Raw genomic sequence first — 27,652 nt, 5'->3', positions numbered from 1 at the left:
ATTGTCTTTTCTACTGTTAATAAAATTCTAATATTTTAGACTGTATGTATTTATGAAGTGGAGTAAAATTTATTGTCTAAGAAATACTGACACTTCAAATCTTGCATTTGTTTAATTTTTGATACCACATTATATTGTGAATTTTTGGTGTTTCATCCCATTACTTCTTGAGGAATAATTTTAAGGAAAGTTTTACACTCTCCTGTGCCATTTCAAAGTGTTTGCATTAATTCCTTGTGCATTCTAAAGTGTGACCTATCAGTTTCAAGTGCTGCTTCCCTCATAAGCTGTAAAACGCAATTGTGTTGCTAAATAACTGTTGCATTTAATCTCAAGAATTTCAATTTAAATGAGTTTTATGATCTTTTACTGAAAGGACTCAAAAAGTCAAATTCATTGCTGGTATAAGACAGGCACCATCAACTAAAATTGCATTGGTTTCTACCAGAATTCCACCCTATTTCAGTGTGACCTATTGTAATCAACCTTAGTTTTTTGGGAGAAGCTGGTAGCAGATTTTGAGGTTACTGTTAGCAATTAATTTGTTCAATACTAAGTTCTTTTGTCACTGTAATTTTGAAGCATAAGGAACAGCAGCGTGCTATAGACATAATTATTTGTCATCTTTTACTGCTTTCTTCTTTTGCAAGAGATTGACAAATCTGCTTGATCTGTTGAGACGTTTTTAGCTGTTCTTGCTTTGAAACTCATAGACATGAAAGTTATTTTTGTTAAAAATGTCATGTTCATGGAACTTGCTAAAGGGAGTAGAATTTAAAATTAGTAAACAAGGACTGACTGATACTTTATATTTGCTGCTTCAACGTTGCTTCCTATTTCTGTCCTTATATTGACAGAACCTGCAAATCAAAGTGTGATAGAAATGACCATGTGTATAGAGAAGTATCTCTAGGGTAGATCAGGGCAGTCAAGATCTCTGAAGTACACCATGGGACAAGTCCTGGGGGAGTATATTGTATCTGCATCACCACTCTACCTCTCCACCTACATGCACCAAGCTGCATTGGAGCTTTTTGTGTCCCAACAGAGGCAGCAGGAGGAACTACTCTTCTTCCTTGAGTTTATACCCAAATAGTGGTAATCTTCACAGAGCAGGGTTTTTACACCTACTTTCTTTGAAGCACCTACCTATGGACAGTTGCTGGCCCTCACAACCCCTGGACATCACCAGTAACTGAAGTAGCCTCTTGTCTCCTGCATGTGTGTAGTTGTTTACCCTTGTCACTCCTCCTCTGCCCTTGATGCTCAGCTGGGCTTGTTTGCAAACCAATTACATGTTTTGTCATGTAGTAATAGCACCTTCTGTACATTAAACTGTATCCCAGATTTCATAGGAGAGTGCTTTTGCTGTTGGTTTTAGAAGTCCACTCCTGAGATAACTCCTACTCAAGAAGCTGCTTTGAAAATATGATGAAAAATTGCCTTTGCTGATCAATTAACACCCAGCTGTGGTTTAACTTAAAAATGTATCTTGGTACAAAGATTGCATTCTCTGCACTTTTGGAACTCCATCTTGGAGACCCTTTTGCACTTTCATCAAGCACTGGATTGTCACAAAAGCATCTCTGAATGATGATGTGTTTCATGGAGCAGCCCTGCAGCCCATTTTTGCCAGAGCAGGCAGAGTTCCTCTTCAGGACTACTCACAAAGGGCGCAGTTTGGCATGAGGCTGGAGGTGCTGAGATTCTTGGAATGCTCTGTGAAGAAACATAGATGCCTCAGATTGAGTTAACAGGAGTGGTCTTATTTAGGTGCTTTAACTCATTTTACAGAAACCAAAATACTCATTTCAGTGCCAAGTTTTTATAGAAGGACTACATTTGTTTCATGCCCTGCTGAGAGATGCTGGCAGGAGCTATTATCAAAGACTCCTTTTCCCCTTAGTCATTTAATAGTAGCAGCTTCTCTTTTATTCTGTGCTCTCTGAGAACAGAATAGGAAGTGATAATCTCCTTGGAATACAGCAGACACCTGTTTGATAAGTGGTAATTGCATTATTCCTGGAGGATTATCACAGTGGTGCTTGTTTCTTTGTAATGAAGCTCCACTATTACAAGCAGAGGAGGACTTCACCAGAAGATACATATTCCAGGTAAGAGAAACAGAAGATAGGAAACAATCATCCTTTTTAGAAGCTCATTTTTAGAAGTCAGTAACACTGTGTTTTCAAGAGCTAACATTGCAAAAATCCAATTCCTCAGAAAATGATATCCATGAAGAAGAGGCAGCATAAAAATCCTATCAGTGTTTGAACCATTTGTTGGAAGCAGTTCTGCTAGCACAACTGCTTGAACTGTGCCAAGGAATTATATAGTGCTGGAAACATATCCAGGCACTTCTCTGCTTGCCATCCAAAGCGTTGTACAATGTTGTGAAGTAAATGGCATCCCACCATAGACCAGAAACGTGCCAAGTATTTGGCTGATACCCTTTGTGAATGCAAAGCAGTTCCTGAGGTGTATCTGTGAATATCTGTGGGCAATATGTGATGTGGATGAATTGTTGTTAATTTATACTGTTTATTATTTTGCTTGTTTCTGAGCTTAAAACCCTGTTAATTGTTTTGGTGTCTCTTTTGAATAGCAAAAAAATAAGTGGTTTGAGATCAGGCTTAGTAAAAACAATTATTATACTGTATTCTATGGCAGTTACATAGTTACTTAAAAAATACCAGAAATCTAACAGATACTGCGTTTCAACATAGAAGCTAGCAAATAAAACAGGACAATTTTGAAGAAAGGAAATACAGGAAGACAGGTTAACTCGGTTGAGTGTTTTTGCAGTTGTTATGAGTCTGAATCCATGTTAAGTGCAGTTGAATTTTTCATGTTAGAGTATCAAAAGTAAGAGTACACAGTACCACAAAACACTATAACCAGACTTCAGAGCTTGTGGTTGTCCACAGAGAACTGATGGATGAGTGGACACTGGCCCTTTGCCGTGTTTTCAGGTGCTAGAGGGATTCTTGTCCTTTTTTTATTGGCCTTTTCTTTTCTTTTCTTTACCTTGATCCTTATCTTATTTGGCAAAATAAAATGGATGAATGCTTTGACTCCTGGTATTTGTTGGCAGCAAAGACAGTCTCTCTTTAGCTTAGGAAAGGTTGGGAATCCCAGTTTTATCTATGAATAACACTGTTAGTTGTAATTTATCTTGTTTTAGTGAGAGAATTGGTTTTTTTAGTTCCAGAAACCTTCAGGAATGTACAGTGAGTTATGACCTGTTCCCAGGCATGTGTGTTTTATAGATCAGTTCACACAGGTGTACTTATTAATAAACTCACTGAACCAATTTACATGCATAAGTTTTAACTACTGAGTAATTAGTGAAAGCATTGCTGAGGAACTGGAAATTTGGGAAATGTGTCATTATTTGCATATCAGTATAAAGCAATTACTAAATTAAAGAGTGCACGTTGTGACAAACATGAAGCTCCTTTACTGTTGCTTTGTCAGTGCACATTAACATCAACTTGATGTGAAAGCCTGGCTTTCTCTGCATGAACTAAAAATCCTAAGGCAGAAGTACACAATGAATCACCCAGAGTTTGGAGGCTAGCATGCTGAATTGCCTTGGGGTTCAGACTGAGGAAAGAAAAAACTCATGTAAAAGACCATTGAGAAAACGTATCAGTGGAAAGTAATTAACTCAAGATCCACAATTAGCCTCATGGTCTATACTTAACTGTGTTCCAGGTCTTTCAGCATTTATTTAATTCTGTTACCCTGTGTTTCAAATAGCTGCAAATGGCTTGGCAGATTTTTCATCCTTTTTAATATTTACAGTTTTTGTCTAAGAAGAAGAATGAGCTCTGTAAGTGATCATGGGTATTTATTTCAGTCTCTCAAGTATATCTTCTTTTTAGCAGAATCTGTTGTATGAGGAAATATTATTTTCTTTTTGTTTCCTTTAAATATATTTGTGGTTTGAAGCAACATTAAGTACTACAGTAGCTGTCTTTCTGCTTTAATTCCTAATTTGCCTAACTAGGCTCAATCAAATGAGAAATAATCAAAACCAGGGATAATTTTCATTCAGCCAGCAAACGAGAGGGGTAGATGCACAGTAACATGGCTGGTGATTAACAGGGGCTGTAGCAAAAATTGGCATGTGTGTTCAACCAGCACACCAGGGCTGGGTGTTCCCAGAGCAGCAGGCACCACTTTTTCTCAAGCTCATAAGGAACTCAGAGTGTTTTGTGGAGCTGCCTTTAGAGTGGCTGTTGCTGCAACTCCGGCATCCCTCTCCTGGTGTCTGAAAGACATGAGTGGCCTCCTCACCGTGCCATGGATCTCCTCCAGCCTCCCACACCATCCTCAGTATGATTCCAGAGCTTCTTCACCATACTTCTGCCTTCAGCATGTGTAAAGATCTGCCAGGACTGTGCCTTCACAATGCAGCAGAATAAAATACATACCTTTTATATGCAGCCTTTTTGAATTTCAGAGAATTAACACGGCCATTTTTTAATCCTAACCTAAAGAATTCATCAAATTTTAAAACATGAGTAATAGTTCAGACACCTATTTTTTTCCCTTCAGTTCAGAAGGAAGCTTTTGGGTTCTGTGTTTTAACTCTATAGCATTCCTTTGTGATTTTAAGCTTCATTGTAGTTCAGAGATCTACCATGGGAACATGACTGAAATCCCTGGAATGAATTTCCTACAACCTGTGTTGACAGGTTTAAAGTACGTACTCTGACACTGTTCTTGTGGCTGGATTAGAAACTTTTTTTCAAGTTAAACCTGCGATAAGTAATTGTCACAGCGCACTGGCACAATGCTAATTTGAAGTGACGTGTCCAAACTGGCCTCAGTAACATGAAGAACCCTAACAGGTGTGAGGGGTGGATCTTCCCATGGGCCCTGCTGAACTTCTAACAGGAGAAAAATAGTAGAAAAAGTGAAATGAACCTTGAATAAAGCTGTCAGCAGTAATTATCTCAACACCACTTTGTGAGGAGTTAAAATAAGCATTACTGATTTATAACCTGAACACACTCCATGCTAGAGATTTTTTTTTCATCCAGTTAGTGTTTAAAATGAAATGTTGAATACCTGTCAAGACTTTTTTCTCTTTATGGAGATGCATAATGAAAATGAAGTTATTTTCCAGAGGAAGTTAATTTCAAGGGCTGTCAAATTTTTTTAACTCTTCTGTTCATTTTCATATTTGTGCAATAGTTTAATAAAACAAACAAACCTCAAGCATACTTGACTGTTTTTCCCAGCTAATGCTATTTGATGTCAAAAGACAAAGTGGTTAATGTGGAATTACATCCACTTTTTATTGTTGTTCAAGGAGGGATAAGGGCTTACATGGCAGTAGATGAGCTTTGGATGTTTGATTTCTTTTTTTTTAATATTATGTACTGAACTTGGATAACAATGTCTAGTTGAGCAGTACAGACTGAAGAGAGCCCTTTAGTTCTGGGTAGTAAATCTTTCTGAGTCACTTAATTGCACAGTACAAAAATTCCCTTGTTTCAATTAACTAAAATAATGTATTTAATAGATTTGTTTTTTGAATTGCAATGTACCTTCATTTTACAGTGGGATACTCTCTCTTTGTTGGTGTGATAACGCTTGTTTTATGTATACAAAGTATTTCAGTATGGATAGAAGTAATTTTACAGTCTTGTTACTACTGGAAGAATACTTACTAACTTTTGAGAAAGAGCAAGCCAAAGGATAAACATTAATTCACAGAAAATCTTTAATCTCTTGAAGCTTTAAGCATTAGTTCTAAACATGAGCATGCAGGAATTCTTAAATCATGTATCACTTTGACTTTGTGAGATTATACACTGAAAGGAAGATAGTTATTTATTGAATAATTATACAGTGACAAGTGATGGGTTTGGCATGGGTTGATCACCTGTTTGTTCCCAAGGAATTCAGTCAGGGTTTGTCTGAGCACAACAAGCTGCCCACGCACTGTTAATAATGCTTGGTTAAACACCAGGAACTGCAGCCATGGCAAGAGGAAGCTCGTGTGAAAGCTCTTTCATGTCATAGTGTCATTTTTCTTGAAATGATGAGGCTTTTAGTATCCTCAGAAATAGCATGAGTTGCCTGGGAGTCCACCACCTCCTTATTGCATGGTTTGGTTTCTCTGCTTGAATCTCCAGCTGGGAAAGAATGTGGAGCCATCTGACAATGTCTGGAGAACTGTAGAAGATTGCCAGAGTTCCCATTCTCTTATTTCCCTTGCTTCAATATTCATGTGCAAGGACTATGCTGAATGCACTTAGAAACCACAATTTTATTCAACTGTTTGTTTAATGAAAAACTTCCCAGTCTTGTATTTCAAGTGTCAAAACAGAACTTCACTCACTTGCTCTCCCTCTCCCTCCTTCCCTGTATACTTGGATTTTTCCTATATGCCACATTAATTGCTATAGCCTGTCCACCACACAAGTAGCCCTTGCTTTTCCTTGCTTCTTCAATCCTGAAAATGATAGGTTGCAAAAGGACAATGGAAATGTGAGTGAGCCTCAGCTGTGGAGCAGCCTGACCAATCTTCAAGCAGCAAGGAGAATGACTCATTTTCTAGGTGTTCCAACTAGATTGGTTTATAATTTGTTTTGTCTTAATACCTTACCTACTGTTGGTGCACTTGGGCTATGAAAGCTTTTGATCCCTAAAATACCTTGTATCCAAATGCAGCTAGTAGTACCATATACATAGAAATTATGATAGAAAAATTAGGGCAGATATGTTCCTTCTCAGAGTTTTTGTTTCTTCTCAAACTTCACATAGTTGTGTTCAAAATGCAACTTCTTTTTTCCTGTATCTTCAAGAAAATCCATCCATCCATCCATCCATCTGATAAATTGCCATTTATCATACTCAGGGAATTAGCTTATGATATAATAAAAGGTCACATGACAGAATACTAAATATAATATGAAATTTGAAATGCTTGATAATGCTCCTTGCTCACCCCTCTATCCTTACCCCTTCTCTTATCTGATGAGGGGAGAAAAACATCATGGTAATTACTCCAGCAAGAAAAAGGATCAAATTATATGGGAGTGAAATTTTCACAGAGGAGACACCTGCCAGTCATTGAGTATTTTGCTATGGGCACCTCTCTTAGGTTATTTTGAATAATTAACTGTTGTGAAAGGTACTTGGTCATGTTTGTTTCTTTATTCTTAAGCCATGTATCAGTGAGTAAACCACTAAATGGAAAAGGTAAGCAACTCACAGTTTGTGCATGGCTGTCACACGGAGTATTTGAACCAGGATTAGATTTCAGTCTGTAGGTAACACTGCATTCGTTTCTGATTAAGAATGTTTTGTGTGATATATGTGTTACAAACCCCCGTGTGTGTACTGCGGCCTGCTAAGCAACCTCTAGTAAGAGCCCTTTTTATGGGAGATTTATGGGGGGAGTCAAGTATTGGAAAACATGCTTTTTATTTTGTACACCAGGATCTTGTTTGCTTACTTTATCTCTGAGTATTAAAAGCAGAAAATGGATTTTTTTTGTTTACCTCAGGAGAAAATCATTCTGTAAGAGTTCTCCTATTTAGTTTCCTGTTGAAGCAGATTGTATGCAGCCAAACATGATTCTGTATTAGAAGTGCATCTACTTGAATAATTTGACTGATTCATAGCAGTGAAGTTATACAGAAATTACATTTCTTTTTATGATATTTTTACTTTATATTAAAAATCCAGAAGGTTTTTCCACTGCAAGGTTTTGGGTTTGGTCTGCCATTGTCAGATCATTCCTGTTGCTTCACTTGCTGTGTGTGAAGTGAAATCTGGCATCATTGATAGACTCTTCTCCTTTGCGTATGGATCAAGTGTTCTCTGAATTTCTGTCTGTTGCTTTGTAAAATTTACAGTTTGACCTTTGAATTTCTGAGAACAAATGATCAAGAATCTCTAGGTCCAAAAAAATATTAGAGAATATTTTGTCATGGAAAAATACCTCTCCAGGGAGTTGGAAAGAATTTGTCATTTGAGTATCTCAAACAGTAAAATCACCTTGTTACAGAGACTGAAAGTTTCTCCTTTTCAGTGGTCTTTTAAACAGCCAAAAGCTGTTTTTTTTTAATTGACAAGTACTAGGTAATACAGCTGAAGGGCTCCATTTAATAACTTGCCCTGATTAACAGGTGTCTGTATGTTCAGATAGATGCATTAATGTACATTAAAAGAAATCAGTGTCCACATACTCAAAAACCTCAAAACGCTCATTGCTCTTGTAGCAATCAAAAGGTTAACAAAGAGCACAAAATAAACTAATATTCATACCTTCTGTAAATATTATAACTTACACTTGCTTGTTCTGAATAGTTCTTGTTTACAAAAAGCTTTATCTCTTTACAGAGAAGGGATTCCTTAGTGGCAAGTATCCTGTGAACAGCACAAGCTTTCAATAATTGAGGATGAGGAAGAATGTCCAGTTCTTTACAGATTATCACCTTAAACTGGACACTTTGGGTATTCCAGCTGTATTCTGTAAGCCATTAGAAAGCTCTTACAGCTTCCTTCACTTTCCTCATTAGGTATGGTTGCCATTCAAATCTCTTTTGAGATGCTGTTTTTCTCCATCAGTGTGTGGCTGAACATGAGGAAGGCCAATTTGTCACATCCAATTACTCCTTACCTGATGCAGTCCACCGAGCTTATAATTTTTGTATCAGCATTTCTCAGTGGAGTGAGTTCTGCAGCTGGAGTTCTCTGCTGGTATCATTCCTTCCTGTTCCTTCTACTGTTTATCTTTCTCACCTCTTCAGTAACTTGATTAAAGATCTCTGGGCTGGTACAAGAGACTGAGTTTGTTCCTTCATTTGTAATTTCAGAAGTCTGCAAGAGTGAGAGTTAAGTTGTGCCAACAAACTCTTTCTAGAAGATACAAACTTTTGAGATTATGGGCTTGTAGTATTTTGTATTATTCTGAGCATGAGATGGCAGCACTCTGGAATTACATGCTCTCAATGATTTCTTTCTCTTCTGCAGACATATTTATATAATGAAATACTTGGAAAGAGTGGCTTTAGATTGTTCTGAATGATATTTCTAGAAGCTTCTACATAAAAATAATACTTTCTAACATGAAGAATAATTTATTGTTTAAAGCATCTGGTCTCACTCCAGATTTGGCATATATTTCTGGGCTAATCTGGAAGGTTGACAAGGAATCCTGAATGTTTGGATCAGAAAAGATGTTGCTTAACTTTATCCCTCGATTGCTAATGTTGGCAATTGAAAAACAAATCATCTCAGACTGAGCATTTACAAATAGTATTAGTGTCTTAGAGTTGGAAAGCACAAGTGAGCACCAGACTATTTCTTTCCTCTCTAAATTTTTAGATTTTGTAGTGATCTTCCTCTTAATAGTTAAAATCTATTTCAAGTAACCTTTGTGTGCTTTTAGTCCAGGTTGTACCATTAACTTTTGGAATACCAGGGATATTAAATCCTTTCAGTATCTCTGCTGTTTCCTAAAAGGAGACTCTCCTGCTGCCACTCTCCCTGAAATGTTTGAAATCTTGAATTTTTTAGTCCTTCTCCTTAAAAGTTACAGGAAGCCAAATAGGAGACTACTTAAATTTTTCAACTAGCACAAGCAGTGTCTACACAGTGTTGGACCTATTGGATCAGGCTCTGGAGTTACTTTTTGCAAGTAATTTTCCTTATTTCTGATTTTGTTTCACTTTCTACCTCGTGTACCTTTCAGTTCTGAGACAGTTTGATTTGCACATATGTATGTTTCCTGCCTAGAAAAATAGAGTAACCTTATTTATTTTTGCTTTAGTGTGTTATTTCTTTCATAACATGTATCTAGCTTGTCCTTTGTGCATGAGTCCCACATATGCATCTTCCAGTGTCTTTTCTTGTGCATGTGGAAGCCATCCCATTCAAGCTCTTGTACCCACATAGTGGTGATTTTCATGCAAAAAAAGAGAAATCCTGACTGACTTTTGAGTTTTTGCACCGCCAGATGGGCTCACAAAATAGAGAATATGGGTAATCAGGTACTCAGGCTGCCAACCAGCTTTTTCAGTTATGGGGTTGGTATAAAGATTTTGTCCATTTGCATGGGAAGGTGGCTGAAACACAATGATAATTTACTGCAGTAATAATGTACTGCATCTCTGTATAGGAGGTGGCAGGGCAGTATTCAGAAAGAAAAGACTCTCCAAGAGCAGTGTGAGATCTACAGTGCTTGCTACTGAGACACTTCACTGGGTGCTCCCATCAGTACCTTGGCCTGCATTCCCAGTACTAGGAAAAGGTTTGCTGAGCTGCCTGGAAAACAGTCTTTACTTAGTCTTGGTGTTCTTATGATTTCCAAAATAAAACTTAAGCTTTTGTGGTGCAAGAGTCTTTCTTTGCAAGAGGACTCTCTATCTTTGAATGAAGATAACTTTATTCTAGAAGAATGTCGATGCTGCTAGTTTATTTTGGAACGCAGGCAGAGCTGCTAATTCTTTTGCAAAAAAAACTTCTCAGAAAGGAAAACAAAAAAAGAAAGAAAGAAAAAGCTAAGGGAAGGGTGATTTCTCACACCAATGTGCACAAACCCCCAACATTCCAGCAACTGTCTGGAGAGTAGGATGAAACAGGCTCTGATGTGGAACCCCTTCTGCTGTTAGCTCGTGTTTGAGAGACGCTTTGACACTATAATATAAGGTTGCAAATTGGAATTGCAACACCCTGCAATTGGGCCAAGTGATGAAGCAGCACAATAACTGCCTGCTTGATCTTACCACTCTCTCTTTAATGTGCACGTAAAAGATACCGGGAGCCTTTCCAGGCATCTGTCGGGGTATTTGATGCTGTGAGAGAGGGAACTGTAGTCTGTGTGTGGTTAATATGTGTGTGTGTGTTTCACCAGCATTTTCTATAGTGTGCTAACTACAGGGCAAAGTTTCAGGTTTTATAACAGTTGGGTTTTGTTTATTATTAAAAGCTTATAAAAATAATAATTGAAGTGGTGGATTATTACAGAGAATGCAGTTCTTAGGCTCTTGTCACAGGAGTTTCATAGGTAATTGGTCTTGACCTGTGTGTCGTCTTCAATATTTCATTTGCTCCAGAGTATTATAACTCACTTCCTTTAAGACGATTGCTGGGCTTTTTACACAGCTAAACTTCTGTTTAACCTTGCTGTGAGAATGTGACAGTAGGCTAGTTCAGACAGGTTAACATTCATTTGGTAACCAGCCTGCTTAATCAGCCTGCTTCAACCTGCAGCAAATTAAATCTTTGTGAGTTCTAGCAGACAAGTGATAAAGTCGCTCTGAATTATGTATAAAAAATAAATGGGGTATTTTCAGTGCTCATGGCAGTAAATGGAATTTAAGGCTTATGATTTATTCTCGGATTTTTGTTGAGAATGATTGAAATGTATTTTACCTTAATGTTTTTACAGTCCAATTAGGAGTGTGCTATATTTCTGAAATGTATAATGTAAATCTTTCATTCTGTGCCCTGCAAAAATACTAATAAGTTTTACAGGATCCAGGTGTTTTTGTGCCCTCTCTGTGTTTCATCAGAAGGAACCACTAGAAGCAATATTTTAAACATGCAGCCAGGACTATCCTCCACATCACTGAAGATTGCATAGCATTAATTATTTTGTCAGTGCCAAAAATAATCAACTATCTTTATTTAAGAGCTACTCACATTATAAAATCAGTCCAGATAGGTCTTAGGTGCTTCTGAAAGTCCTGTTTGTGGTCATCAACCTCACTTCTCCTGGACTGATGTGCTCTTCAGAGGAGGCAGGAGGCTGGGCAGAAGATTTAAATGCAGGGATGGCACCAGTGGTTCTGGTCACAGAGTGGACAGTTCTCATTTTTAGGCATTATAATTGGTGCATTTTTAGATGCAGTAGGATCAGATTTTCAAATACTATTGCTGTGTATTTGCAGGCATCATCGTAATTTTGTCTTTCAAATGACACCAGAATTTTTCCATTTCCTGCCTTCATAGTTCTTAAAAATTGAGACTTAGGCTTACAGCAATGGGCAACAGTTTCTGTTGCCACTGGTTGCTGAACATTCATCCTGTGGACTGTGCTGACTGCAGTGTCACCAGCACTGTTTGGTTTGTGTGTCTTTGTTCATATGAGGCACATGACATACACCCTTTTAGTTAAAATGACCAAAAAGGAGATGAAATGTATTTTTTAAGTTGCCAATGTGATTGTGCCTATTGCAATGTCTGCTGGTAAACTGTTCTTTCAAAATAGTATTTTTTTCAAGATGACTTAGCTGTTTTAAATTAGTTTTATCAGCACTTATCATCTTCACTTGAACATTTGCTTCTTGATTAGCAATAAAAAATTTACATTTGCATCATCAAAGCATTGCACTGTAAAAGTTGCCATGTATAATAACATTTCAAACTGCAGTACTGATTGAGGAGAAAATAACAATTCAAGGCACTTCTGAGTTTGCAGTTCCATGGAGTTTGTTTTGATACTCTGTGCATACACCTCAGTAAAACTCAGTTGATGTTTCCTTGAATATTTTAATATCAGGAATCATTTTAGTTTTTCAGGCTTCTTAATGCGTGTTTAAATAATGCAGTCTTTAGTTTGAATCACTAAATGACTTTAAAACCCCCTCACCCCCAAACTTTATTTGAGGCTGTGGCTTTAATGAAGGACCACTGCTTGCTTTGTAGATGACTCTAGCTGTGTCGGGACTGACTTTTCCTTGCCATCGACTTACGGTTGGAAGAAGATCTTCACCTGTACAAACAAGGGAACAGTCAGAGGAGGTAAGGATATCATCTTTATTTTACCAGGCTACTCTAGGAAGAAGCAGGGACACCTTCTTATGCAGTGGGCACCATCCCTTCTGTTGTCAAGTGTGTCAATGGAATTGCATCTTAAAACGATCAATTTACAGTTCCTGCAACACAAAATTGTGACAAAGTAAGAAACGGGACAAATGAGTCATTGAAGAAAAAGAGGAAAAACAAAGCAAGCAAATCACAGCAAAGCATCTGATGGTGGGAGATGAAACCTTAGCTCCTTGCACAAAAATGTTGATTTTTCTCCTCTATATTGGTATGCCAAATACCAATATAAAAGCCACAATTGTGTGGCTTTTCTCACTCTTTCTTATGCAGGTAGACCAGCTCTGGTACCATTAGATGTCAAACAGCATTAACTTTGGATAAAATTTGCTCAACTATGTGTATGCAGAGAAAGTTCATTCTTTAATCGTGCATTTTGTCACATAATATTGCTGCCAACCGGACTTCTGTTAAAAATCACCTCTGATAATGCTGTATAAAATAGTAAAATAAAATGCAGTATATTGTGTTCTTATAGAAATACCTAAGTATTTGTCACTGTGTATGTATTTTGTATTTCACTGCAGGTGTCTGTAATAGAAGCTTACGGTGAATTTTGGTTTTTATTTTTATACAGCAATGCACTGATGTTCACATGGTTAGTGATAGTGATGGAGATGACTTTGAAGATGCTACTGAGTTTGGAGTTGATGATGGAGAAATGTTTGGAGTAGCATCATCTGCCTTGAGGAAATCGCCAATGAGTAAGAGTTGAGAGCTGATTTATGATTAACTGGAGGTTGTACAGCAGAGGTGAAGGCAGAGAGATGTGACGAGTCTGCAGAATTAGAAACTGGAAAGTATCTTTTGGTAGGGATGGTAGAATTGTTTGAATGTCATATGTGATGAATGCATCAAATGAAAATACTGCAGGCATAACTGGCAACTATGAAAGCATCTTCCTGTGGAGGGAAATTTTTAAGCTTGCAACTGAGGAATAATAATGTAACTTAAAATTGAAGAGTAACAATTAAATTCAGAGAAATTGTGATCTCTATGCAAATGCACCTGTAGACAACTGGATCTCCACTTCCCTGTTTTGAAAATTCTACAGATTCTATTTTTGATTGAAGTTTTAGTCATTATGCTAATCAAATTTCTCAGTGATTATTTCCCCTTTTATTATGAAAAGGATTGAGCAGGAGCAGCAGTCAGTTACCTCCTACGTGCAGTTCTTGCATACTCTTTATTTACTTCAGGCTTGCTTAGTGTTATTACGTTAGAAGTTTTTTGGCAGCAAATACATGTAATAATATGGAAAACTTTCTAACATTATGTATAGGAAGGGTTGAGCCTTTCAAGCCTTAGAGTAAGTCCAGAGTGCTAACTTTGAACAAGTGATATATCACATTACACTGTGGATTTTACTGTTTGGAAAACCTGACTATTATATTCATGAGACTCTCTGGAAATTTCTTGTCTTTCCAAAGGTTTGTAGTTGATAGTCTCATTAAATCTGTATGGTCTCTTGGTAACACTTCAGTAAGCTGGGAACATGAAATACCTGTGAAGCAAATGTGTTTGCACATTACAACCTGTTTCCATAAGGTTGCATTTTTCTTTTTTTTTCGTTTTTTTAAGTGCCAGAAAATGCTGAAAATGAAGGAGATGCCTTATTACAATTTACAGCAGAGTTTTCTTCAAGGTAAGCGTAGCCTGTTCACTGTGCAGTTCTTATTACAAACTAATTTGAAGTTAGTAAATAATGATAATATAAATAAACCAAGTGTACATGTTTTCTTGTGGGATTATAGCATATTTAGACATCCTAATCTAATTTATTTTAATTCTAACTTTGCTACTAGAACTGCTTCTGAAATAAAATGATTTCTCAGTCCAAGCTGCAGTGGCTGATTCTTGTCTTAATTATTTTGCTGCTATTTAGTATCATTACTTAATTATGTAAAGGTCCAGAAGGATGAGAAAGACTGGTTGTATATGATAAGTTTATTATGATATACAGGAACAGAAAAGCTGAACCTGATCAGTATTGAAAAATATATACAGAGTTGCTGTAAGAGTTTTCACAATAACAAAGTGGTTGGGTAAATACTGACTTTTAAAAAGCATCGAAATTCTCGATTTTTAAAAAACTTTATGTTATCAAATCATGCACTGTTAAACAGTTGCTTGTATCATTGAATAGGTAGAAGCTACTAAGTAATGCAAAGTTTATGTGCCTTCTGTTTTCACTCCTGTGATGAAATGTTCCTTTCTGTGTATGAGATGCATTAATGTGTAATTCAAGAATAGCCTTCAATTAACATTTAAGAATATAATAAAGAGAGGAAATAAGTTATGACTGAAAATTTTTATAGAAAATTGTGTAGAACTTAAGGTGACTACATGTGGAAACAGAATGTTTTTATGATAAAGTTTGTAAGGTAGTAGTTCATTACTTCGAGTTTTTCAATGTCAGAAAATAAATGGATCCTAAATATTTCCCTTCAGTCCTTCAGAACTGTAATACTTCATCCTTCTAAAGGTTTAGCTGATGCATTCTATTTACAGAATGTATGAAAAGGTACAATATTGAAATGACTTAATTTTGAACTTTTTTATTAATTGGAAATTTTATCTCAAATAGATATGGTGACTGCCATCCTGTTTATTTTATTGGATCATTAGAGGCTGCTTTTCAAGAAGCCTTCTATGGGAAAGCTAGAGATGTAAGTGTGTATTCAACTACTTTATTTAATGTAGTGGGGGAATGGAAATCATCTTAAGCCTTCCATCTTTATTTTAAAAAAGCTGAGCTACATTTTGGAGTTATCTTGGTTTTATGGTTTGGGAAGAGATGCACTTATTCAGTTGACAGAAACACCTTGGTGGTTGCTGAAATTGCAGTGAATAACTGATGCTTTCTAATAATTCAGGCTGTATTTTTACTGGAGTTCTTTATTTGTCAAAGTCATACTCATTTGTCATACTCTTTTTCTTTTCCCCTCCTCCCTTCCTGAAGTAATGGTGTCCTAGCACCAGATAACACTGCCTGTGAGTCTTGTGGTTGACAAGTTCACTGTTGCATGTTGGTAACTCCTTTGAAGAATGGGTAATGAAATTGTAAATTTAAATTGAAAGGTCTCTGAAATACAGTGTGGGGTTTTTTTTCTCCCTTTGTACAGCCTTTATCTGCCAAGTAAGTTCCAATACTAAGGTTTGGTTGTTTAGTTTTTCTGTACATCCAACCAGGCATCTCAAGTTTCTGTTATTCCATGCACAGTTTTAAAATCAGTATTTTAATAAAATTAGAATGGGGACAGTTTATTTAAGTTTTGGTGACTTGATTCACTAAGGAGAAACCCAAAACCCTGCATAATTAAGCACAGATAAAGCTGAAACACAAACAAGAAAATCATGCTGTTTAAATTTACTTTTTGTTTTCTTGATATGTGTTTAATTTTAAAATGAAGAACGTAGTTATTCATATTGGAAGGAGCATCTGTGTTATGTTAGGGGTTGTTCTGATAAGTGTGAGAGTTATAAATCCACACTGTATAGCTGAAGTTAACACATACTTAACACTCTTCAGTTTAGTGAATATTTTCATGTCTTTGCACAGAGAAAAAATTCCTATGAATTGAACAAGGAAGGGGTGTGAGTTCGGAAGTTCATTTTGTGTCATTCCATCAGAAATGGTTGACAGTGTATCAGTGTAATAGTGGACAAAAGCCCATTAAGAACTTTCATGAGTAGTTTTATACCTGTAAATCTGATATTAATGCAGTGCAGTTACTTAGTTTTTTTGCTACTCAAAGTACTTTTTGTACTACTTACATAGCACTTCTGAAATTCATGTCACCTTATATTTTTAAAATTTTGTGATGTATTCAGACCAGAACCTCATAATAAAGTTGTTGTGTGTGTGTATATATATGTGTGTGTGTGTATTTAGGAAAGTATTATTTTTTGTTTGTGTTGTTTGGATTGTTGGGGTTTTTTTCTGAATATTGCTTTATTTTTAAAGCTCTCCCTCCCACCTACCCTGTGGAAAGGCATTGTTTTTATTGTGACATTCTGATTTTAAGCAAAGATAGGAGAATGTGGAAATACCACATATTTTCACTGCTTTTTCCTGTTACAAAGTAATTTTTTCAGTACTGGCTCCTGGAATTCAGATTTGAGGAAAGGGACACAGTATTTCATATTTTTATAATTGCATTTCATGAAATAATTAAATATATATATAAGTATAAAAAAAAGCTTAGGAGAAATTGCAACCTGTATGTCTTGTCTTCTAATTTATACTATGGAGGGCACTTAATTTTACCAGGGCAACAGATGAGCTTCAGGCACCAGCATTCTTCACTTGAAGTGAGAAATTGAGTTCCAAGAGTAAATAAAAACAAGATTGAAGGTTTAAATCCTCTACTAGGCTTTTTGAACTTATATACTCATTAAATGTTTATTGGAGTGGTGGGATTACGAAGGATTTGGGCAGCTTCATCAACTGGTATATACTTAATCACTAAGTAAAACACTACATTTGATAGAGTGTTTCTCACGATGCCACACTCAATCCATCTTAATGAAAACCGCTTCAAACTGATTTAATTTGAGAGCACTTGGCAGCTTGAGTGCTCAGAGATCTTGGCCTTTTCTTGACAAATTCTCAACGCTGTCCAGAGCAGAAGGTGCACTCTACAGTTCATGTCTAGTGAGACAGCCATCAGCTGTGTTTTAAATCTGTATTGTGGCTACTTTTTACCTCAAAAAAAAAAATTAAAAAAATTCCAATATATATAAACAGGAGGCTTTTTTCCAGAAATATTTTAATTTGTGTTATTTTAAGAAAACTAACTTATGTCAGAACACATGTTTGGAATGCAGAATATGAGTTCAAAATCTTTGTAAGAAAATACAAGTTTCCTGTTAAATCTCATTGTCTTCTCATGTGTTGGAAAGGCTGGTGATTCATAGTTCTTTAACAAAATATTGCTTGAAAAAGAAATACCCTGTAAATAAAGTCGAGGTGTTTGTCTGCTACCTGTGTTTGAGTCGTTAGACAGTGAAGATTAAGGTGCATGATGGTATCCTTTAACCTTTCAAGCAACTGCTGCCACAACAATGCCAGTTTTTGGTAAGAGAGGTGGAATGAGGTCAAATGTAGCTCTGCTTTAAAACCTGTATAAGTCTTTAGCACAAAAATACAATACCCAAGATAGAGAGCCTTGCTTTTAACAGCCATGAAATTCCCAGCTGCCTCCAGCAGCCCTATAGTTAAGGGTGTTGTGTATTCACTTCCAAGGCTTACTGTATATAGGACAAGAAAATATTTTCAGTATTTCTTTTAATGGGGTCAGGAAGAGAAAGAGAGACAGAGATGTATTAAATTAACAATTAAACTGGTTTTTGTGAAAATCTTCCTCTGTCTGTTGGGAAGAAGAGTTTCCCTGTCACATTAGTTTCTGAAGAATGAGCTTGCTCTTGCCCAAGTAGCTACACTGCCATAGGAATTGCTACACCTGATGCCATGGAAAAAATCCTATAATAGTCATTTTTTAACAAGGAACATTTTTTGGGGGGAAGGTTTCTTTTTGTCTGAAAGCACTTTGTGGGTGTCTTTTATTCCGACAAATCAGAGGGTTTATCCAAACTTAGGGTTGTATTGTTATTAATAGTGGATTTTAATTGCTATGTTGAAGCTTACTGAGTTATACATGTGAATAATACTGAAGTATTTTCTTTTATTGGAGCTTGTTTGTCTTTTCATTTTTACAGGTGTTTGCTACTCTTTTATTATGACAAAGAATAAAGACATTGGCTTTGCCTTTTCAGGAGCTTTATCTTTATATACCTCTGCCAGCTCACCTCCTGCTCCTCTCTCAACCTTTCTGTCCACTGACTTTTAATAAATATGTGAAACATCTCTCTTAGCACAGATTGGTATTGTCACCTCAATATATATTCCTGCAGTGTGAAAATGAACCGTGTTTTTCTTCTTGAATTCTGTCTTTTAGGTTCAATTTAGAGGCAGCACCATCTCTCTCACATATGGGTTCTTTATTTCCTGAATACCTAGAGCAAAGTATGCTCCTTCCATGATTTGGTGTGTTCAAATAAAAGGGTTTTTTTTACCTTTTCATTTCCTTGGTGGTAGCAGAATATTCCTTCATACAGGGCTTTCTGTAGCATCATTTTTATCTGTGTAACTCAGAAAAATGTCCCTTATTATTTCAGCTATTAAGTTTATACTGAACTTATTACAGATTAGAGGTGGATGAATTACCACTTTACAGATTCTGATTAAACGTAAATAACCTGACCACTAATCTACATGGTCTGGTTGAAACTGGAGGACAGGTATAGAAGTATAATTCTAGGTTCTCAGGAAGAGTGAAGCAGCTGCACTATGGTAAATGTCAGTACATAAGCTCCAGTTAAGTCCCATGTCAGTCACCATTTTCTTTCCAGTCTTGCCTGATGTGTGTTAACAGTTCTGTCCTTTAATTTGTAAATTATTTCCGAATTTGTGGATAACTATTGTTTAGAAATTCCTGCTACAACATACCAGCTTAGTAGCTTCACTGTTTGCCTACACACCCTTCATTTTTCATATCTGAGCAACAGCTTCACCTTTCTTATCTGGAGGGTTGCTGCTGGCTGTGGGTCTCTCCTCAGCATCCTCTGTATTTGATACTAAGTAATGGATGTTTTTTGACATTGTTTGCCACACTCCACATTTTCTCCTCTTTCAAAGCTTGTGATTATAGATCTTAGCCGAGTTTGGTGTTAATTACTGGATACTATTTGCATTATGTAAGATATCACTACAAGTGCAATTGATTGAAATGGAGATACAACAGTATAATAGGATCAAATAGCTGGAAGATGAAAGTAGACTAAATCAGGCTTTAACACACCTTTACCTGGGAGAGTGGGTAGCTGTTTGAACACCTTACCATGGTTCATATGGATTCTTCATCACTGATGGATTTTTGAGACTAGATGTTTTACTGAAAGGTAAAATTACAGGAAGATTAAATTAGGAACTAGTTTGGGGATGTCTTATGCCATGTATAATATAAGATATGGGATTAGAAGGTTACAGGGATCACCTCACTCCTACTTTAAGAGCCTGTGGGGTACAGTTGTATTTCACATCTCTTCTAAAAGGCTATAAGGTAGCTGTGTCCAAGGCTGATCCCGTGATCTCCAAGATCACTTTGGACAGGTGGATCAGCTTGTGCACTTCAAAGATTTAAAGTGCAAGTGTGTCCCTTTGTTTATTTGAATCAACTCTCATTGCATAAAACCTGGAGGAAAAAATTAAGATTTTGATTTGTTGGCCTACCAGCTTGACAGAACATTCATGCCTCTAGCAGCTGTTACATCATGAACTTTTCTGTCTCAGTCATTACTTGAACTTGTAAGCCTGAGATTCAGAAGTAGCCATTCAGGTCTGTGGTTTTGCTGACCCATATGATGACTGCATTGCTATTCCCATTCAAGTTCATATTCTTTTGAGTTACCTGAGTTATTCACAGTATTAGGAACTGGCTGAGAAGTTTGGAAATCCCATTACCCAGTGATGCCGATTTAGTCACCTCAAGATCTTTTTTTTTTTTGCCTCAGTGACAACTTTTCTTCTAATTCTGTACAAAGGGAATTAACTTCTCTGAAGCTCCGAAAAGGTCTTCAGCATGCACATATTCTGAAAAATATATCCCTTGTTGGCCAAAGTTCCTCAAGTCCTAAGGCCTTTGGAAGTCCATCAGGTATTCAGTGCTTAAAACCTTTTTGGTATCCCATACCATTGTAGGAACTAGTAAAAGTTTTTCCCTGTTGTATTTTTTTTCTTGGTTAAAATTTCATGCCAAGTATATAACCTCTGAGTCATATTTTTGAGAAATCCAACACAGAACAGTCTAGTGCTCCATTAGTAGGCTTCTTTTGTGGAATTCAAGACTGTTCAACAGTATTGTAAGGCTATTTTAATAGTATTGACTGAAAAATACCCAGTATTAGTCATAAGAGAATCCTAGAATTTACTGACTTTTCAAAGGATTGAAATAAACACAACCAAAACTTGCTTATAAATATGTACTACCATGGGTTAGTAAAATAAACAAACATGAAAACAAACCCACACAACAACAGCAACAACAAAAATCTTCAAGCTGTGAGCCTTTTGCAATCACACGTTTTTCCAAGGAAAATATACCCCTGGCTTTCAGGAATATTTTCAAAATCATGTTTTATCACTTCAGTTCCTCCTGCCACCTCTTTGCATTTATCACAGCAGTATGCCTGTGCCCACCCTTAACATTTTGGATGAAGTATCAGAAACAAGTACAGTCTTTTATATGTGATGGAGTTTAGTCTTTGTATGGTGAGATTTGTTGATGCAACAAAAATTACATTCCCTTGGGAAGTAACTCAGTGTAAACCTCCATTGTGTCTGTGCCTGTTCTGTTTACTAAAATTTGTCCCTAAATCTTTAAGCCTAAAACTGTACATATTTTGAAACATTCTGTTGTACGGAATCTCATATTTAACAGTTTCATGGGGTTGTTTCTTTGGAAGTAAAAGTGTTTCTCAAGAGCCTTTTTTTCTGTCCACTCCCAGTGAAAAGAGGAGAGCAAAGCCATCCGCTTACCACAAAGCAGTGCCACCACAAAGGAAAGATTAAGGGTTTAGAGAGAGGTCAATGTGGGTTTTTCTCTAACTAAACACTTTCCTAAAGTTTCCTTGTGGAAAAAATAATGAAGTCATCTCAGAGTTTTTAAAGAATTTTTATTTCTTTTTCACCGTCTGCATTCGCTTGTCTTCTCAGCATGGATGTTTAATCTTTCTAGGCTTTGTGAATTGGTCCAAATGAATAAGTGGTGAGCTGTCTCTCTAGGAGCTAGAGGCTTATTCTAAGGCCCTAATCACTGAGTAAACACATCTTTGCCCTCCCTCTCTTACAACTGCTATATAATAGTCGAGATTCTAGCACAGTAACCTGGATATTGCAGGGATCGACGCTTTGAAATGCAGAACAGCTGATCCTCAAAAACAGACAGTGCCTGATCTTCCCCTGCCTCTTTCTTCTTTTTAAATTAAATATCACCACAGAAATGCTGTTTTATTGCATGATATTGTGCATCAGTGCCCTGGATTTTCAAGTTTAGTTTCAGTCAACATTGTTGGCTGTACTTATATGGATCTCGGCATGTTGGGCTTATTAATGGCCCTTCCTGGCACATGTGTACGTGGTTCTGAAGAACATTTAAATTAAATTAGACAAACAGTAATGCAAATTACTAATCCCTTTCCCAAAGTCGAATGTTCAAATGTTCCTTCTATAAACAGTCATTAAATTTTATCCAAAGCAAATCTATGAGGCGAGAGCCATACAGGGTTTTTTTGCAAAGACAGCTTGTCTCAAAATTGCATCCATGTCTTGCTATATCAATACACATCAATATCTAGGGTTCAGTGTTACTTCTGATGAAGAGATTTGAAATTACTTTAAATAAAAGTCTGAAAATAGCACCATATCATCTCAGCAAATATGTTCAAGTACTATTTTAAAATAAAGTAAGTAATTTATATGGGTATGGGGGAATGGAAAGCTGTAATTTTCTAAATTACATTTATAACTCATTGAATGCCAGTAGCAGAATCACAATCCTTAGCTAGCTCATAGTCTCCCTGTATTTTTGCAGCCTGCTTTCTATATTTGCATGCACACAGACTTGCTTTCCAAAAGGTGGTCTGAGATTTTCATGGGAACACACCTGCTGTCAATGAAGCTCAAATTTTACTTGATAGGATTCTAGAAGAACAGCACAGAATGTTTTGCTTCAAGAGACCATAGACACAATCTCAATGTGTAGTGATAGAATTGTTGAGATTGGAAAAAACTTCAAAGACATCGAGTCCAGCCATTAACCCAGTGCCACCGTGCCCACCACTAACCCATGTCCCCAGGTGCCACATGCACACCTTTGAACACTTCCAGGGATGGTGGTTCCACCCCTTCCCTGGGCAGCTTGTTCCAATGCCTGGCCACCTTTTCAGTGAGGTGAGGTGAGGTGTGGGCTCCCCAGTGTGGGCTCCTCACATCATTTGGCTGGATGGAGAGCTGTCAGAACATCTGGCATATTGAGCTACAGCATTTGGGTCTGTAGGCAGCTGTGTTGTTACCCGTTAGCCTCTTTGTTTCACTACAGAGGTGGTGATAGCAATGCACTATCATTTTTTTCAGGTTGTTTATAACTTTTTTGTGGCAGATGCTGTCCTATCAAGAGGTGTGTTCCTTGCTCAGGGAAATGTTCCACATGTTATTTTTATTAGGCAGCAAACTAAAAAAGTTCACTCATTTCTTACATCTGTTAATAAGGTTTTTGCTTTTCATTCATTTGTTGTTCTTTTAATGTTCTAATATGTAATGTATTGTATTTGAGTACTCAAAATATTAGGAAGCATCAAGAATACTTAAAAATTTGCAGGGATGGACCATTTGACTTGAAATCTGCTGGCTATTTTTTGTGTGTGCACATTGAGATACTTGTCACCCTTGATAAACCCCATCCTTGGTACTAACACACAGACCTGCAGCAGCAGCTTTAAATTGCTAAGTAGCCTGAGGAACTTTTCACTCATCTCTTGTCATGTCTTTTCCAGAGAAAGCTTCTTGCTATCTACCTCCACCATGATGAAAGTGTACTAACCAACGTCTTCTGCTCACAAATGCTTTGTGCTGAATCTATTGTCTCCTACCTGAGTCAGAACTTCATAACCTGGGCTTGGGACATGACAAAAGAAGCAAACAGAGCAAGGTAAGACTCTGGACTCTGAGTGAGCAGCTTTTCTCAAGGAAGGCCCTTATCTCTGGCTATCAAATCTTTTGGTGCTTAATTTCTATTTGGGCTTAAATTTCATGCTCGTTCTCAGCTGATCAGTGAACTTGTGCTGGCTGACATTCATTGACAATTGGACTGGCCTTGTGTTCATCACAAAGTGACTTCTTATTCCTATGCAGGAAAAAATAGTTGAAGAAATTATTTCCTTTTTTTTTTAGTTTATTTTCAAACATAATTCTATATTCAAACATGTGCTTTCACAGTTTTGCATTGCAGTGCCATTATATTACATGACATTAATTGTGTGTATGTTGGTGTAAATGCATGAGAGCTGTCTGGGGTAATAACTATTGTTGTTAATGAAAATTTTATTTAAAAAATAACATACATGTGATAAATTAGTATTAAGAACAGATTATGCAAAAAGTTAAATGCTTGCAATTCATTTGAACATTTTTGAACTACAGTTTTCTTACAGAGCATTTCTTTGGGAATGTTCAGATGTTTTGGTTTTAATACAGTAAAGGTATTAATATAATAAAATCTATCTTATGTCTTAGAGAGGTCATAATTTTGCTGATAAGTAAAGAAATTAAAACTGTAGATTCCACCTCCTTCTGCATCTTCTGTAGATTACCAACAAATTTTCTTAGTGTTATGCTAAGGCCTCTCTCTTCAGCTGTTTATCAGTTGATCATGATCTACTGAAAAGAATGATTTAAATTAGTAGTGTTATTACTGCATTTAGAAATTAGGCTTTTTTGGTTCTCTGACTTGGACCTTATTTCATAGCCTTTATTTACCCAAAAGATGACTGATAAAGTCTTACCAGGATAACATCTTATGTATGTCACTATAATTCCAGTTATTCTAACTTTTGACTGAAAAAGGCAACAGTCATTTGGCCTGGAATAAGGTTGACACTTCTTTACACAATTCCAGTGATTATTGAACAATGAAAATTATACATTTATGTTTCTTTCTCTTGTGGATTATTAGAATAGAGCATTTGTGCTTTTCTAGTCTTCACTATGTAAATTATAGTTAACATTTCTTTACTGAAGTGGCCTTGGAGAATGGAACAATCTCTTTTTCTAATGCACTTTTAAAATGACACTTGTGTTTCTCAGGAATTCCTCACTTGACCTTCTGCATTTTGTCATTGGAGGGATCAGCAGCAATGTTTCTAGTTTAAGTTATTCTAGAGAAGTGTAAAAGGTTATGGAAAAAAGCAGTTGTGAAAACAGATTAAAGGTTTCTAAAAAAGAAAAAAGTAAGAGAGGAAAAAGAAGCATCTAGGTTCTTTCATGGGACCAAATACATAGATTGGAAAGTTGCTTAAGTCTTTTGGTGTTGCTATTCATGGGCAGTAAGGAGCCTCCTCCTTTTCTTTTATCCCACAAGTTGGTGGAGAAGGAAACACTATTTCTAAACCATCTGTAGTGGCTAAGTTCAGTTGACTACCTGCTGTTCTATTGTCTGCTTTTCTATTTAATTCTCTAGTTTCTTTTATTTTACAATGACAAAAAATTGCAGTGTAGTTTCTTTTGAAAAACTGTGTTTGAGGGGTTTTTTTATGACTGACGATCAACAGCCATGTAATTGCTTTGTTGTGTTTTACTAAAGAAATCTATTAAGTAGCACAACTTTGATACACTAGTAATAAGAGTTTGCAGGTTACGCAGACACCTGTGGTGACCAAAGCGACAGAAGCTGCTTGTTAGAAAGAGCCTGTACAGCTGTGTCCTATTAACTCCTTATGACACTTCTTAAAACACAAAATAAAGGGCTTGTTTAAGGCTTTATAGCTGCTCTCAATGAACTTAGTCACTGATTGTGCTGGACGATAGGGTTTTTAAGCCTTCATTTTTTTGCTTTCTGTTAACAACAGCAAAGCAACTGTCATATTAACAGTGAGGTCAAAAAATAGTGAGGAGTAAACAAGGCATGCTGGCTCGAATTAGAATAATTTCTCAGTTGTGTTTGGTGTCACATCCTGCTCCTTAAACTGTGATTTCTTCAGAGGGGGCATGATGCTTCCTTCTCCCTTTGCAAAGTGCCAGTGCACTGTGGGCATTCCCATAAATAAATACCCAGCCCCTCTGTTCAGTCACTACACTTCGTGTGACACAGTGACAGTGGTCTTGGAGCCCATTCTCTTCTGTATCCCTATGAACACAGTTAAATGTAACTTTTTATTTGAATGGTGAGAAGACAACAGCAGCAACAGGAAGAACTGGGTTTTGCCTGCTGTTGTAGCCCAAGAGTAACTCATTTGTACTCTTAAAATTGCATTGTAAAAATGCTGGAAAAGCCAGGGGGAGACAGCAGAGGAATCAGGCCCACTTGATTTAGAGCAGTCAACAGGGACACCTCAATGTCTGTAGTAAAAGACATGGTTTCAGTGCTGTAGAGTGACATGAGTAAATTGAAACAGATAAAAAGACTTTCCTTGTATAAGCCAAAAAATCTTCTGACTGTTCTGATCTACAGATGTCATTCTATTCCAAGATTAGTTCTAATAAATGTTTCCATTTTTCTCATTAATGAAATGGGGGTCTGTCCTGAACACTGTCGAGCAAAACCAGCTCCAAGATTTTGTCATTTTCCCCAGTTTCTAATGTGTTTGTTGGCTGACACTGATACAGGAATGTGCTTTAAAACCTACATTACTGTACAATAGCATGCTTCTTCTGGAATCTCTCAATCTTCAATATCCATTCCAACAGATTGAAGAGAGTCTGTAGGTAGGAGTAAAATGCTGTGTGAGTACTGGGTGCCTGCCAGCAGTAGTGCAAGAGCATCAGCATCACAACTTTGGGAGTCAGATACTAAAAAATTCTTTTCTGCAGCCACCCAAGACTGTCACTTTGTCAAAATGAAGGAGAAATCTAGTTAATACAGTTGAGGGGAAGTTTTTTGGCTTCCATGGTTTTTAATTGCCTCTGACATCAGGTTTCCTGTGGAGGGAGCAGTTACTTTGAGTAAGTTCTGTGATTATGAATTTTTTCATTAATCATAATAAAATTACAGTAAAGAGAAAATAAAATAACTAGCCTTCATTTAGGAAAATAATGTGGTGCTTTTATAATACTGTTAAGGAACATATATGAAATCTTTATCTCCTATAGTTTAGACTTCAACTTAGTGAGCAATTCTTTGAAATATTCTTGTGATCTGTTCCTCATCAAAGGAGGAAAAAGGCCACAAAGCACACATATATCTCTAACTTTAGCTCTTGTTATATTCCACTCAATTTGAGGTGAATCGTGAGCTTAAAAATCACTGTTTCCTTTCAACTGCTTGCAGTGGAGATTGCTGCCATGCCCCTTCAGACAGCAGAAGTATGGGGAGAGATATCAGGGCAGTGGCAGTGGGGTTTGACTGCAGTGGTGCTGGCAATTCTGGCCCTACTGTTTGGTCCAAGCTCACAGCTGCTTTGGGCCATCACTTGGGCTGAGCAAGTCCTCAGGTTTCCAGAGGGATTCTGGGATAAATAAGTTGGAGAGCCAGACATGAACAGCTCTAGTTCTGGTACTTTTTGACTTCAAAGAGTTGAATCAATACCATTGTTTTAATATAATTATGTGCATAAGAGTTGTATATATTTATGCAAACACATGCCTACCTGATTTTGTTAATTCATTAATATGCATTAATATATTTGTATCCAGGAAAGATGTATAGTGATATATACATACACATGCACACATACCTTATCTTGGTACTCAGCATTTACAAACATAGATCATGCATAATATTAAGAGCTTTCCAGCACACATAGTGTTTGCCAAGCAAAGCAAAGCCAAAACCATAAGACAGTGACCCAAAAATCTGTAGCAGCTTTTTAGCTTTTGATATCATTGCCCTTGGGCACTGTATTTCAAGGCGCTGCCAGCTTTGCTCTGATGACAGGTACTTGTTAGTTTTAATGTTCAAATGATGGTTTTTCACTTTGCTTAAGCTTAGGAAAGAGTTAATTTACTAAAGTGCTTCTCAGCAGC

General features: G+C 36.8%; 1 protein-coding gene across 3 annotated transcripts in view; it reads left to right on the top strand.

Moving 5' to 3' along the window:
- FAF1 (Fas associated factor 1) overlaps positions 1–27,652 on the top strand; it is a 155,049-nt gene that overhangs the window by 91,801 nt on the left and 35,596 nt on the right. For all 3 annotated transcript variants that reach the window (XM_069023381.1, XM_069023382.1, XM_069023380.1), the window contains 5 exons: positions 12,679–12,774; positions 13,433–13,559; positions 14,437–14,500; positions 15,443–15,524; positions 23,470–23,624. In XM_069023381.1, the coding sequence (XP_068879482.1) occupies positions 12,679–12,774; positions 13,433–13,559; positions 14,437–14,500; positions 15,443–15,524; positions 23,470–23,624 (524 nt within the window). The remainder of the gene's footprint in view (positions 1–12,678; positions 12,775–13,432; positions 13,560–14,436; positions 14,501–15,442; positions 15,525–23,469; positions 23,625–27,652) is intronic.

This window comes from Aphelocoma coerulescens, chromosome 8 (genome assembly GCF_041296385.1).
Source record: "Aphelocoma coerulescens isolate FSJ_1873_10779 chromosome 8, UR_Acoe_1.0, whole genome shotgun sequence".
Taxonomy (NCBI): domain Eukaryota; kingdom Metazoa; phylum Chordata; class Aves; order Passeriformes; family Corvidae; genus Aphelocoma; species Aphelocoma coerulescens.
This window is presented reverse-complemented; position numbering and strand designations above follow the sequence as displayed.